The sequence below is a fragment of the Bubalus kerabau genome, chromosome 3 (assembly GCF_029407905.1).
Source record: "Bubalus kerabau isolate K-KA32 ecotype Philippines breed swamp buffalo chromosome 3, PCC_UOA_SB_1v2, whole genome shotgun sequence".
Lineage (NCBI taxonomy): Eukaryota > Metazoa > Chordata > Mammalia > Artiodactyla > Bovidae > Bubalus > Bubalus kerabau.
In genome coordinates this window covers 149,879,754-149,896,034 of record NC_073626.1, presented here as the reverse complement: position 1 = coordinate 149,896,034, position 16,281 = coordinate 149,879,754, and the positions used below count along the sequence as shown (strand labels likewise).

Sequence of the window (16,281 nt, the reverse complement as noted above, 5' to 3'; positions counted from 1 at the left end):
TGCAGTCAGAGTACAGATGACAAATATGAGTCTAGAGTTCAGGACTCAAATTGTATTAATGTGTTAGAATTGTTTCCTTGGCTGTGTGTCTTAGTTTCTTGAAGACAGGAACTTTTCAGTGCCCCGAACTGTGTTCTCAACAAGTACGTGTTTGTGAAATGAGCAAGTGACAGCAAGTTGTGGATGGAGAGGATAGGAACTCTTCGTTTTTACTGGGGGTCCAAGCACCTAAGCTCAGCTTACAAGGAGGGTCACCGTAAATCCCAGTTTGCTCAGCATAGTCCTGGCTTACACCTCACCCTTTCCCTCGCAAAAATGTCTGTCTGTACATTATGTGGTCACTCTTTGTAGGAGAAAGGAATAAAACTCATGTATTTCTTTCAATACAATGGCAGATATAACAGGCTTAAACAACATGGCAATTTTTAAAAGCCCTTTACACTGCAACTGCTAATTTTCAGAAATTGAATCAATAGTACAGGAGAGAATCTTTTATTCTTGTGCTTTAAGCAAAGAGCAGACTAACCACATCTCCCCTTTCCTTCCATTTTATGCGATCACAGAACTTTAGAATTACAAGGAGACCCAATAGATCCATCTGTTCTTATCCTTCTAATGCAAACATGCATTTTGACATTAAACACAGCTGGCCATATGTCTCTCATCAGTTGTCTCAACAGGGCAGTAACATCTCTAAATCCTCAAAAAGGCACTGTTCATTAATCTTACTGAAAAAAGAAATATTGTGCTAAAAACCAGTAATACAGTAAAATTAAGTAAAGATATGTTGTTTGAGTTAGTTTACTGCTGCTGTGCAACATAAGCTTGTGATATACTCTAGCATAACTTTTGCCATTTAACAAAATAAACCAAGTCCACAAAATATTGCTTTAACACACCTAGAAAAACCACAATGTAGATGATCCCATCCCAAAAAGAGAGACTTAAGGAGTTTTTAAAAGCATGTTTATGTGACAGCACATAAATGTTTGTGTAAAAAGGGCATTATGACAGTTGATACCACAAAGATTACAGTAAGAAAAAGCACTTTATGACAATATTTCACAAATTCACAAGGATTACTTTAATATACAAAGCAATTGCTACCATTCTGAACACAAAGCAGCTAATATGTACATAGTGTTAATAAAATGCATCATAACTCTACATTTTTTCTCTTTACACAAAGCACAAAAAGATTTAGGTTAAAAAAAAAAATTAAAACAGGGATGCTTCTAGAATGTAGGGAATTTTATTAGAAATGTATTTTCCTCACTATAGTTACTTATTTAGTATTCAACTCCAATAGCAACATCAGAGTTAAAAGTCAATACCCTGTTTTGTGCTGACAGTTTTGGGGGGAGGTATTCTTGACCCCAATCCTCAAGGAAAAACAAAACAAAACCAAAAACCCGACACCTTTCTCTAGAAACTTCCCTGATTACTTTGTTTCTAAAGTTTCAAGTGATACACCTAGGTTAGAAATAATTCCTTTTTTGGGTGGGGATGACAACTGACATGACAAACTAGTCAGGGACTTTACATGGAAAACTGCGAACGAGTACTCTTCTCTGCCATCCTCATCTATACTCACGGATTATTTCCCAATTTTAATATAAATAATTTTATTACATACACAGATTGGAGTGGCACCTGGATAAAAATACAATGTCTATAAAGCATATACCAATTCAATTTTAAAAACGTAAGAAAATAAAACCTCCCAAACACAATGACGGATCGTTTCACTTGGCCAGCTGACTAAGGTCATCATCTGCAGGGATTTTCTTCCTCCCCTACCAATTTTTGAACTATGTTAGATTTACTCTCACATCTGAGATGCTCCTCAGACACCAGCTTAGAAATGCCATACTTCTATAGGCAAGTATTAAATAATGCCTGTAATAAAGCAGGTAAAATTTGCATTTCCTATAGTTTGACCCTTTCAAAAGACACTTACTGAAGAATATTCACTTTCCTTTTACTTGCTGGTGAGAATAACTCAAAATGTATCGTGTTTTACCCAACTAGGACCTGTATGTACAGTACCAGAATGCAGACAGGTCAATATTTTCTCTCTGTGCTAAACAACTCAGCCTGTTTATAGTATCAAATTGCTTCACAGGCTTTGTTCTTTTTTTTTTTTTTTTCTATTTTTATTTTTTTAAAAAATAAATTTCAAGCTAAAACACTTGAAATATAATCCCTCCATTCAAACGTTATCTGGTCCCTCTTAAAGTTTGTCTGCCCCCTGAGGACACATACAAAGGCTTAAGCTACATTCACTCATCAATAAGAACTTATCATCAGCAGATGAGACAGATGGAACTGCAGCACCCTGTTTGATTGATTTGAAATTCTTCCATACTGACTCAGCTCCATGATATGTTCGACCCCTCAGGGATTAGTGCCTCTCTCAGCTGTTGATTCTAGACAGTCAAGGAAACCAGTTCCTAGTACATACAGTGACTGTGCAGTCAACTTAAAAAAAGTCAACACATCAACATTAAAAGTATTCAAGATGTATGTAAGCCATCCAACAAAAAGTTCTAGTTGTGCTTTGTACAACTGAGTGAACAAATTCATCCCACTATTCTTCACCTATAGGCTTACTATAAGCACACCTCACTTTTCCTCTCATCTGAAACCAGTCAAATTTAGACAGTTATTTTTTATGTTAACAAAGACAATTTAAAGTGAAAAAGTTAATCAAATTATTACGTGTTCTCCATGACAACAATAATTAATTACCTTGAAGTCTTTCACTGTTCTGCACAAATTCAAGGATATCTTAGGATCCTACAGATAGTATTAATGTTGGGGTGAGGACAGAATCTCATTTAAAATTGGAAACAAATATTTATTCACTTGAGTTGTATTTCCTTCTATCTTTATTCATGATGAAAGAGAATTAGATAGGGTTTGAACCCATTTTTAAATTAATTGAGCTAGTCTAATTTCCTTATTTTCCTCTTTTTACAGCTATTTATAAGGCTAGCGTTTAGGTGTTCAATAAAATATTTTAATCAATGAAAAGCTTCCATAAAAAAGACACATGATTTGAAGAGAGGAGAAAGACATAAAGTCAGATGACAATTGATGAGGGAATTTCTCAAGTTTGCTAATACCCCAAACAGGGTCGTTTTAAAAGTGCAAGTTACACCAAACATTTACAAAGAATATAATGTAAATATAATCCAAATAAATATACAACTTTTGTATTAAGTCAATGGGAAACAATATACCCACAGTTTTCAGGGTTACAAAGGCAACAAATAGAGCCTCTTGAAAAAAATTAAATGGTGTGTAACAAGTGTCTTTGGAACTACTTTAATTCAAAATTTTAACTTTAAGATGTCAGCCTTATTTAATCCTGAAAAATGAAGCGGCCAACCTTCTGATCTTCAAAATAGAGACCAATTTATGCTGACAGCTGACTATAGCTGATCACAGAATTAAAAATATTAGAAATGAAAATAAGAAATCTAGATTGAAGTCACTTAAAGTAAGTAAAAGCATCCTGGTTTAAACAAACTTGTATCTTCCTAATAAGCCTTTGTATGATTCCACATGTCACCCTAAATGGTCAAAAGGATCAGGGATCAGGCCTGAGAGACAGAGATAAACTCCAGCCAGATGACTTCTGATCGGACAGCCTGCCTGACTGGTATTGTGCTTTCAGATCCTAGCACTGCTGCTGCCTTACCATCTCAGTGTCTTTTCTGACAAAAATCCCTGCTCAAACGAAAACACCAAAAATTTTCCCCCAGGATGATTTTTGAAAAAATCAGTGGTACCTTTTAGAAGCTATCTTCAAAATGTTTTTACCACTGTTATAGCTGCCAGAGACAAAGCATAAAAACCAAAAACTTTTGGGGGTGGTGGTGGTTGTGGTGGTGGTTCAAGTGACTAGTAACATGTTTAAAAGTATCAAGTCAAAGAAAATTAACAATTTAAAAAAAAAGGAAATTAGCAGATAAAAAAATCTATCATGAGTGCTGGAGTAATGCAGTCCAAGAAACTACCAAAAGGGATGCAATAGATCACGCAAAAATGTAAAATTTCATCTGACCTCAATATACTATAATACTTAGCATTCCTGACTTAAGAGCTCTCAGAGCCTCAGATATATACTGTATGTATATATATATGTACACATATATTATACAAATGCCATCCCCCCAAGAATATCTAAATGAATAGAGCACCTATGACAATATTATGGTTGCCAATATGGTACTTGAGTTTGAAAAAGAATGAACTTAAAAATTACATCCGGTATCAATTCTTTTTAATAATGTGAACACATTGGATCTAGCCCTTTCTAAATCACTTTTCAGTTAAACACTATCAAAGCCTAAAAACTCATAAGAGCAATATATCAAAAATAAACCCCTCCCACTTCATTTTTATTAGAATTAATCTGTCCTATAGATAAAAGTGCCACATGGCCCTATATTTGCAAAGTGAGCAATACCAAACTTGCTATTTTCTAGGCAAATCAGTAGCGTATGTACAGATTCCTATGATGACAGTTTTATTCCCTTTTGGCCAATATGAAGACAAAAAACATTTATAATGTGGCCACATATATTCTTGGCTGTAAGATTTTTAAAAATTATGTTGTTAACAAAGATTCTCAAAGTTGCATGCTTAAAAACAAACACATTTTTCCCAATTCTCTTAAAAAAAAAAGTCTTCACAAAAGATGCTTAATTTCTATCTGTATAAACGAAAATCTTCAAGTCTCTCCAAAGTCTAAACAGATTTAGCAACAGAATATACTTCTTACCTCACCATTAACTGACTTCAAACCAGAACAGTCATCCTCAAAGTAACTTATAAATCCAACCAGCTAATATGGATGTGATTGCCTTGATTTATCAGGGACTAAGAGACCACCAACTTGCTAATTAAACAGCCTTGATTTCTGAAAACATTTAATTTGCTAAATATTAAGCAATTTTAATTTCTAAAGCTTATGACTTTTAAAATGTTCAGTTTTGACATTCTGACTCATTTAAAAATTCTGGTTTGCAAACAGATTTGTGATTTTGCTTGGTTTCTATCAAACCAGTTTTGGAAAATGGTATATCTATGCTGGCATACAAATAATTTTTATGCTACAACTTTCACCGTTAGCTCAGCAGGATAAACAACAAAATTTACAGTCGTTTGAAAGCCTTCTTGAGAATCTGGTGAACTGCCAAAGATAAGACTACATCACTCAATTCTTAGAATGATGCTGGCTTCATAAACTCTGTTCATCCTTAAAAAAAGACAACGGTTTGTTACAAACAAAAAATAATACCATTTACAAATATTAATTAAAAGTCTTACTTTTCAAAATGGACTCAATAATTAACACCCACATCTGCATATTTTGTTAACACATTAACAAACTTTTAAAAACAACCCATGACATAACTAAATATAAACATTAAATCCTAGACTCTTAAAAAAAAAAAAAGAACACCTTCTCAAATGAGAAATTATAATGTAACATTATGTCAATTACAAATTTTTCAGATATATCTCAGTCTTATTTTTTTAAAGGGTAACTTTTAAATTTATCAACTTAGTGAATAAAATGAGTATTAGTAATTAAAAGTCATATTGGAAACAATGTGTGATACATACAGATGGTTCTAGTCAGGTAAAACAGGTAGCTCCTTTACAGAATAACAAAGGATATACAGCATACTGGAAAGCTAAGCATCCCTATCCCTTTTGGAAGAAAACAAAAAAAGGTCTTGCAAGAATGACAATTCAAATATTGTAGTACAGCAGTCATTCAAATAAGTCTGAAGAAAATTATTTTCCTTGTGTATATCTAAAATTGTACTTTTAAACTATATCCTTGTAACTTTTTTCATTAAAAAATTCACTAAACTGTTGAAGTATGTTAATATGGAAACAATTTAAAATCAGTATTTTTCTACAACACATAATATTTTATAAACAAATATATCACTTTGCTTCAACATCTTGAAGGCTTTCCTGTTGGTGGTATAAGTGCAAAGGGGAGCAGTTTAATTAGAAAAACCTTTTAAAATAAATGTGTGACAATATAAATATTTTTGAAGGTGATGACAAAAACATTTATTTAAAAACCTTGTTATATAACTCAAGGAACTGGTTTACTAATGAGCATCTTTGTACTAAAAATTTAGTACTAAACTAAATGAAGCTTTGTAATTTTACTTACTTTGATTTAATTTAAAATCAAATACCATGCTTTTTCATTCAGTTGGTTACTTCTTTTAATGTATTCAAAAATGCTGAACACATACAGAACTGAATTAAGAAGCAACAACTGCCCTATTGAAGAGCTATAGTTAATACAGAATATTTTTAAGAACCAAGGACAAGTGTTCAGTATTGAAGAGAATGTACATAGAAAGCACTCTGAATTCATTCTTAATTTCTTCAACACCATCCTAAAATTCTTTTCTCACAGGGTATGTCTCTTCAATGATTTTACATAATTCACAATGGAAATGTGAAAACATGTCAATTTGGCAATCAACACTTCTTCATTGCACCTTACTTACTTTAAGCATGCGGCCCAAACATTACGTCAACTCAAGGAGCTGGTAATTCTGTCCCTAAGGCAATCAAGGAGCTCAGCACAAACCTTGACATCATTTAAAAAAAGATTTTCTTTTCCTCATTTCCCCCATCAATTTACAAGTAAACAAATTATTACTTCTTGAAGAGGGCAGGGGATACAAAGCAGAAGTCTCTTCATGATTCCTGGTGCTGAAAATTTCTTGAGGGGAGAAGTGGAGGCAGGTGTTGGAGCATTCACAGTTTAATGCAAAAGCACAAATGAATGAAATTCTGTAGTTGCTTTCAGGCAGTTTTGCGCATAGAAAAAAAGAAATGTTTAGAAAATAAAATGTTTATTTCGTCTTTCTGGTTGTGGCCAAGCCAGTCCTTTTCCCACCATCATAGGTGAAAATTTAAATCCCAAATTAATCTGATTTGTGGCAGTAAAGGTCCTTAAGTGCTTTTAGCTCCTCAATCAGTGTCTTGTTTTGATTTTCAAGCACTGCCACTCTGTTTTCTAGACATTTCACATATTCTTTCTTCTTTCTACGACACTCTCGTGCTGCTTCCCTATAAGCAAAAGACAGGAAAGATTAGGCAACATTTCTGCAGCCTTTATTTTGGGTTAGATAGAATACACTAAAAAAAGAGATCTGGCTCAAAGCAACAAACATTTTAATATATTAAAGATTAGGCATTTGAAAAAATAAAGAGAATGACTTAAAAATTGCCTAATGTAAAATTTTCAACATACCATAGAAAACTGATTAAAAAAAAAAAAACTGTTCTGAAGCACCAATTTTAATTGATGGGGCAGAAGGGTAGCAAGCATTCTCACATGAAAATAAAAATTACTATATTTTGGAATAGAATACAAAAATTCAAATGAGCTTTAAATAAAAAATTTAAAGAACTCTTTAGCTTGAAGAGTGCCTCTTAAAGTGTCTCAAAAATTTCTATCTGAGTATTTTTAAGAACAGAAGAGAATGAAAAGATTCTCCCAATGGACTGGATGGGCAAAAGGGCAGATACACAAAACAATGAAGCAAGCCAGACACCCCAGAAACAAGCCTATACAAATATGGTCAACTACATTTTGACAGAAGTACAAGGGCAATTCCACAAAGAAAGAATAATCTTTTTTAACAAATGGTGCTAGAATAAACAGTTGATACAGAAAGATAAACCCGAACACACTTCACACCTTACAAAAATTAATTCAAAAGGGATCAAAGACCTAAATATAAAATATCGTTATAACACTTGATACAGAGCACTTGGAACTTTCATACATTGCTGGTAGAAAGGCAAATGGTATAGCCACTCTGAAAAACAGTTTGGCAGTTTCTTATTAAATATATACATACCATTCCATCCATCCAGGCCACTCCTAGATATTTACTCAAGTGAACTGAAAGTTCATATAAAAACCTGTATCTAACTGTTCATTGTAACTTTATTCATAATACTTCAAAACTAGAAATGAAGATAAACTTTAAGGTGAATGGATAAACCACATCCATAGAATACCAGGGATAAAACCAACTACCTGATTCATACACCACTAACAATGAATCTTGAATGCATTGTGCTAAGTGAGAGAAGTCATATTCAAAAGGTTACAGTTATAGGAGATTCTGGAAAAGACAGAAGATGGAAAACAGTTCAGTGGTTTCTAGGAGCTGGGGAAAGTGGTAGAGGCCAACCACCAAGAATTATCACTGGGAATTCTTTTTAGAATGGTATAAATGTACGGTACGGCACTGTGGTGGGAGATATGTCTGTCAGACGCCATAGAACCATACAGCACAAAGAGTAAAGTAATGAGAATTTAAAAACAGAAAACAAGGTATCAGGTAATCCCAGAATTGAATGAACACGTTGACAAATCGAACTTTACTGTAAATGTATGACATGAATTCACTGAGGGCGTCCCAGGTGGCTCAGGGGTAACGAGCCTGTGAAGCAGAGATACAAGTTTGATCCTTGCATTGGGAAGATTCCCTGGAAGAGGAAATGACAACCTGCCCCAGTATTCTTGCCTGGGAAATTCCATGGACAGAGGATCCTGGCAGGCTACAGTCCATGGGGTCACAGAGTCGGACAGAATTTAGCAATTAAACCACCACCACCACCCACCTCACTGAAAGTAGAGAAAAAAGAAGCACAGCTAAGTAACTCTGAAAACAGTGCCTTTACTAGTTATAAGAAAAAAAAAAAAAAAAAAAAGAATTGTACATAAATGTTGTATTGTAAATTTGTTTCTCACAGGGGTATAAGTTAGCAATTATAAAACGATTTTATATGATACTAGTGTTTAATAAATACATAAATAAACCATCTTTATTGGGAAGCCAAGTTTCTGTCAGAGAACAAAGTTACAAATAAGCAAAGGGGGAAGGTAAGGCTAAAATAAACCCTGTGGTTAGAGATTAGTCAGTGGGGTTAGTAAAACATACTAATAGTAATTACTACAGTATATAGTAATACATAGAACTATAGATGTGTGCATACATGAGCTAGTGTGTATACACACGCACATATATATTTCCTAGCTCTGTCCTTTAAGAGGGCCTGTGAAACCACAGTAGCAAAGAGCACTTTGAAAAATTTATAAAAAGAGAAAAATAACTGTAATGGGGGGCAGTTGGACAGCACTTTAACCAAGTGGTCAAAGTAAACCATTTTCCAATGAAAGAAACTAGGGCTCACTGAAGAAATGGCTGATTTCAAATCTACGGCAGAGAAAACCGTAAGATGAGAAGTTCAACCTGGATAATGTAGTGTCAGAAAATAAAGATGTGCTTCAAGAAAATTAAGATGCCATCTAAAGGACACAGGAATCAACTTATAAGAACTCCTAATGGCCAAAGCTGGAATAATCTTAACAATATCATAATTAAGTAATACTGAATTACAGCCCAAAGAATAAGGTAAATATCTATAAATTCATACTGATATAAAAAATACACGGGGAAGGGAAAGATTTTCCTTAAAGAATTCCAGTTAATAATTGCAGAAGGGATGGGGAAACAAAATTCTCATTAGAATATCATAGTAATAATCACTGCAGGAAAGATCTTCCTGTGAATACTAAAATTAGTGGGGAATACCTGAAAAAGAAATAAGATATTTGCATAGTCTCCAAGTATCTTTGTGAAATTACACCAATTACTGTGTTAGTTTTCACCTATAACCACAAATTTTTTGATACTCTCTGTTCCAGGAGGTGGTATTTAATAATCCTTCACTTCATTGTGGGCTCAATGTAGTAACTTGCTTGTAAGGAACAGGGTGTAAAAAGAGAAAAATAAATGTAGTGGAGCAGTTGGAGAGCACTTTAACCAAGTGATCAAAGTGAACATTGTCAGGAATGAATCATGCTAGTATGTGCTTCCTGATAAGTGACAAGAAGGGGCAGACTACACCTCTGTGGGATTCTTCCCCCAAATTCATTACCTTTATCTAATCATAAGAAAACAGCACACAGGTCCAAAGTGAGGGATATTCTGAAAGAAAGTTTATTACTCTTCAAAAGAAAAAAACTGTCACAGACTGGAGGAGCTGAGGAGCCACAATGAATAAATGCAATGTAGTAACCCGGATTGGATTTTGGTAGAGAAAAGTGGAATAACTAAGGAAATTCAAATAAAATGGATAGTTCAATTAATGGTATTATACCATGATAAAAAAGAAAGAAAGTGAAGTCGCTCAGTCATGTCCGACTCTTTGCAACCCCACAGACTGTACCCTACCAGGTTCCTCTGTCCATGGGATTTTCCAGGCAAGAATACTGGAGTGGGTTGCCATTTCCTTCTCTAGGAGATCTTCCCGACCCAAGGATTGAATCCTGGTCTCCCACATTGTAGGCAGACACTTTACAGTCTTAGCCACCAGGGAAGTCCAAAAATACTATGTTAATTACTATCCACAGTATATGACAGAATGTTAATTTCTTTAGTTTTAAGAAACACAGACTGGTTACATAATATGCTAAAATTGTAAGAAAGTTGAGACGGTTGATAAGAGTATCTAGAACTCTGTACTAAAATGCTTTTAACTATTCCCATAAGCTAAAATTATTCCAAAATAAAAAATTAAGAACTATACTAAAAATGTTATTTATCATTGCACATATATACTAGGGGAAAAAAATTATACTCCAGAATGTTAACATTTTGGGTGGTACATTAGTGGTGAGAAAAAATTTTAGGTTATGTTTTCTAATATGCTTATAATGAGCATGTTTATCTTCTGTAATAAAAATAAATAAAAATGGGATTATAATATATATATATTGGTAACCTGCTCTTTTCCACTATGAGCATCTTCCCATCTCAATAAAAACAAACCTTCATTATTAATGGTTGGTTTTATATAGTTGAATGAAAAAGTGAAGGTGAAAGTCGCTCAGTCGTGTCAGACTCTTTGCAACCCCATGGTCTATAGCCTGCCAGGCTCCTCTGTCCATGGAATATTCCAGGCAAGAATACTAGAGTGAGTAGCTGTTCCCTTCTCCAGGGGATCTTCCAAACCCAGGGACTGAACCCAGGACTTCTGCACTGAGGATGGATTCTTTACAGTCTGAGCCATAAAGAATTTTCCCAGGGGAAAGCCCTAGGAAAGCCCAAGAATACTGGAGTGGGTAGTCTATTCCTTCTCCAAGGGATTTTCCTGACCCAGAAATCAAACCAGGGCCTCCTGCTTTGCAGGCAATTCTTTACCAGCTGAGCAACATGGGAAGTTGAATGGATGGATCTACCTTCACTGACATAGCATACACTTTACTTGGTTTGATTTTTTATTTTTTTAAACCCTATTTCTAATTCATTGTCTTTAAATCTACCTATTACATACCCTTATTAGTCTCCTGATTTTATATGTTAAAAGGTTTCTAGTTTGTTTGCTTTGCTATTTTATCTTTTCCTTGGCTAATCATAGGTGTTGTCATACCTACCTTAACCTTTTCCTTTATGACTTCTACTTTTATGAAAACTGTTATATTCTTCCTGCATTCTAAAATTACAAGACAGGGGTTGCATTGCTTCCATAATTTTTTACTCCTCCCTCCCTGTGGGAAGAGTATACATCCCCATTTCACTGACGTTGGGCTTGTCCTCACCTGTGCTTTCGCCAGTGGTACTCGAGTGGACGTGATGTTCACCACAATCAAGCAGATGCTTCAAAAAGCATTGCCCCTTTCCCTTTGCTACAAGGACAGGCCTCAAAGAGATGCTCCTCCTTTGGCTGGGAGCACGTGGAGGAGAGCCATAGCATATGACTTGCAGCTGCCAAAATGTAAGTAAGTGAGGAAGAGATTTTTGTTTCTAAGACACTGATTTTTTGTTACTGTAGCAAAACAATTAATGTAACCATCTATACTTTTAGAACATTTACCACTTTATTTCTGAGTATATGGCAATTTGAATGTTACAGAATTTGAAGAATCACAACTTTCCTTATCCAAGTTTAGAGGACAGCCTTTGTGTGGGATACATAAGTGGTATCTATCCTACTGAGTATGTTCAGAAGACTGATCCTCTAACTTTTCCACCTAAGTAACCATAATACCAGAGAAAACTAAGGATGGGGGCACAATCCAAAGCAACTACCGTTGGTATGAATTTAGTTTTACCTTTAGTTTCGAATCTTTAGTTTTACCTTTAAAATGTTTGTTTCTGCCAAATTTTTGAGCAAAATAAATATTCAAGGGAAGCTCCCGTGTTTGCTTCGTGGCCCTACATACCTCCAGCACACTGCCACCAGGTGTTCCAGTTTGCACGGCACGGCAGGCGATGACCACTGCATGCTCACACGAGAGGTAGCATGTGCACATGCTCTGGGGCCAGATCCAGGCTCATATCCCAGTTCTACCCTTTTCTTAAAAGGTGTGACCTCTGGCAAAATATTTACTTGCTTACTGTAAAGTGGAGATAAGCTTCTTTCTTACTGTGGGCAGAACTAATGAAATATATAAAGAAACAAAGTACTGTGTCTAACATATACTGGTACCTAAATAAGTGGTATCTCAAGGGAACAAAACCAGTATATAATTAAGTTGTATCAACATAAAGGTGGTGCCTGAAATACAGGTAGGCATGAAAGTTTCAAGGGAAAACTTGAAAAGTAGGCAGAAAACCAGGTGAATAAGCCAAAGAAGAGCTTAGAGAAACGAGCAGTTATAAGTGTCAAATACTCCCATAAAGGTAAAATGAAATGAAAACAGAATACTAGATGTCCCAAATTGGAGGGTATCTGTATGTTTTTGTAGACAGGAGTGGTATGGTGGGCTCAGAAGGCAAATTCTAGTGAATGAAAGTTGAAAAAGTAGAAGCAGCAGGAATCTGGAAATAAAGGGAAAAGGGAGCTACAGCAGTCAATGGGAAGTTTCCTTAGAGTGAAATTAAATCCAAGCCAAAGTATTTTATTAAAGAGCTCACAGTAAGTTAGGTAGCATCCCTGAATATCTCAGGCAAGCAGAGGTTGTTAGGAGCTGTAGCTCTGTGTGCCCTGTCCCCAACCTGGAGGGGTGTGTGTGTGTGTGTGTGGGAAATCATGAATCAAATGAATAGATAAAAAGGAAAATTTGGTATGCCAGTCAAATTAATTTGCTTTTATAAATGGGCAGCTCTCTCTCTGTACACCAGAGCAGACAAGAAGCTATAGTGCTGCCTGCTCACCTCATTCTTAAGTGTTTCTGTTCTACAGAGCCAGACTACAGAGACATAATCTGAAGTCTTTCTGATATTTTCATAATCAAGAGATTTATTTTTTACCTGACTGCTGTGTCTGTTGAGAACTGGTTTCTTCAGTAAATACTGTTATCTTACATTTTTTAGCCTAGCCTTTACTTGAGACTTCTAATCAGACTTGCTTCTAATTTTAAAAAGGGTTAAAACATTTCCTTACAAACATTTAAAACTGAAAAAGTTTAAACAGAGTTTATATTTTTAAATACATTTAAATATGAACACAGCTTTTATGTTTCTGCTCATTATTCTAACTTAAATACTTACAGAAAATCACAGATTGATAGAGCACAAATAAGTTACTCAGCTTGTTTCCAACTCTTTTCCTAATAACCCAGAAAAAAACTGCCATTTCTCATAGTCTAGATCTAATTTACTAACATTCTGTAATAGCTAGGAATATTTTAGGAATGAAAGAGGCTGATCTGAGCTGAAAAATGAAACTGCAGAAAAACAGATGTTTCAATAGAGCACTGCAGTTACAAAGTGCTTTCAAAGGAATTATCTTATTTGACCCACAGAACCACCCTCTGGGTGGGTAGTGGGATTCTATTTTTACAACAGATCCTTTGTAAAAATGCCAGAAAACTGAGGTTTAGGAGGTTATGTTCTGAAGTCACAGCAAAAGGGGTAGACCCAGGATTTGAATCTAGATCCTCTAAATTCAACTTTCATGTTTCCTTCACTTCATCACAGCATATGAAGAATCTTGGGGTGAAAAGCAGAGGAATATTTTCAATGTTTCAAACTTTTAATATCTTTATTTTCCTTTTCTTTGGTTTGTCTTAGATAACTTCCATATCTTAAGGTAAATATTTAAATCCTAAGCTAAATACATACAAATAGTAAGGTAAATACAAGTAAATAACATTTTTTATTCTGCTTTTGTTTTTTAATGACAAAGCTATTTACAGCAATGAATTTACTTTATGGAAATAACTTTCCCATGTTTAAGAAATTTTTGATATCTAGCATGTTCATTGTTGAAGACTAGCTCTATTTTAAAATTTTTGTCAATAGTAAGATATTCTCAGAATTAATTTATTTTTTGAAAATCTTTATTTAGGTGTTTAATATGCATTAAAACTTGGACTGGCCATCATACATTTATCTTATTACAAATACATTTAATGTAAATAAAACTTACCATTTATATACACACACATCTCCTAATTTTCTTAATGATACTACTTGTGACAAAAACAATTTTTAAATAACTGAGTCAGCTGGCTGAAGCAATAGTGAAAATATAGCAAAGTTGTGCATTATCTCTCTCATGGAGAAACTGCATGAAAGAGAACTACTACTCATCAAAGACTGACCATCAGCCATCTCATTAAGTGCAGCTTATTAAATAAAGAAGTTTTAGCAGGATCCATCAATTTTACCAGAGGAAAAAATCCCAATGCAAAGATGCTACTGACATAATCTGAAGTTATACTTGACCTACAACAATCTAAGGAAATGCAATGTATGTACCTGTTCTTCATGAGGCGAACCTCTCTCTTTCGCGCCGCTTCTTCAGCAGGCTGTGTAGGAAGTGCTGGGGAAGACGCCATAACAACTCCAGGGGCAATGGTGCTAGTGGGTGCTGTGCGAATCTGGTATGTCTGTACATCTCCAGAGGCAGCTGAAAAGAGAAACAGTGAGCATGGTGTGAGACACTGAAGCACTGTGACTTGGTAATACTACGGGTCAATCATCAATCTGAACATACATTTTGAATTAAAAGGAAAAAAAGCAACAGATGATTCTGACTAAAATATTGAGAATCAGCAGCATTCTTTGGGTCATTCATTACTCAGAAATAATTCCCAATTTAGTGTATTTATTAGTATAGGCACTTGGATGAAAAAGGATCTTCATGACTTATATCTGCTGGATCTTACATTTATCTTTCACTGGAACATAGTTCTGTTCTGTTGTTAACATGTTTACCAGCCTTGAACCTAAAAGGTAAGTAGGGCACAGCTTGGATGATCTTCCTTGATAGAGTATAGTCCTCAATGTCTTCCTTTGATACTGGTAAATTCTTATTAAAAAATTTCAAGTAAACTCTTGCCACGACATAAAAAGGACCATGATTTTTCATAAAATAGCCAAATCGAAGAGAAAATAAAGCATTATGGTCAACTATTATAAATTCCTGACTGTAACAAAACTGAAAGGACGAAAAAATGTATCACTTGATCAATTATATCACCTGTAAGCACTGCTTTAATATAAAGGATAATGGCTAAATAAATTGAAGTTTTATTTTTATAATTAAATGATCTATCATTTGTGAAATAAAAAAGTCTCTTTCTAAAAACAGCTTAATAATAAATATGCCCTCCTAGGAATAAGAAACCTAACATTATCTGAGAGAATTTGAAACTCTTTAAAAATCATCCATATTTGTTATTAATATCAATTAAAATGTGTAGTTTGGGTCAAAAAGATGTATAGACTAAATGTGTTACCATCTTCAAACTGATGTTCAGAATTCAAATTCACTGACATCCTGCTTTACAATTTTTGAGTACCTGCATGTAAAGTGAAAAGGTGTTTTACTCCCATTAATAAGCAAAATATTATCTTCTTCAAATATTATTTGTTTAGCAACAAAATATCCTGTAAGTACATTAGGGCCCTTTAAATATATTATGATTCTTTAGCTGGTTTTAGAATTATTGAAAATTAATCATCCATGGTGAAGGGGCATATCTGTCATTACCTAATAGAGACAAAACATACTATTAATGAAAATATTTTTAGAAACAGATTTATTATCTCCTTAATATGCAAATTTTAAATCTGGCATAAATCATTCTTAAAATATGCAATGAATTCAAAGAAAAATGATCCACTATTGATAGAGATTTCTGAAACAAACAGGAAGAAAACAACAAGAAAACAAAAAAAGAAAAAATATTTGTAATTTTTGAATTTTTGTAATTCATCATGGATTTAACTATTCTTGCTCATAGAGCAGTGGACT

The 16,281-nt window shown here is 34.3% G+C and overlaps 1 protein-coding gene across 12 annotated transcripts in view; it reads right to left on the bottom strand.

Annotated features, from left to right (window-relative positions):
* Positions 1-476: 476 nt before the first annotated feature.
* The window catches only part of CREB1 (cAMP responsive element binding protein 1), a 57,485-nt gene continuing 41,680 nt past the window's right edge, over positions 477-16,281 (bottom strand). For 8 of the 12 annotated variants that reach the window (XM_055573284.1, XM_055573277.1, XM_055573283.1 and 5 more), the window contains 2 exons: positions 14,781-14,931; positions 477-7,122 (listed from right to left, as the gene is read on the bottom strand). In XM_055573284.1, coding sequence (XP_055429259.1) covers positions 6,978-7,122; positions 14,781-14,931 — 296 coding nt within the window. In that variant the 3' untranslated portion in view covers positions 477-6,977. Of the gene's footprint in view, positions 7,123-11,031; positions 11,841-11,896; positions 14,010-14,780; positions 14,932-16,281 lie in introns of those variants that run through there. The other 4 variants (XR_008712128.1, XR_008712129.1, XM_055573279.1 and 1 more) reach the window with 4 other exon arrangements.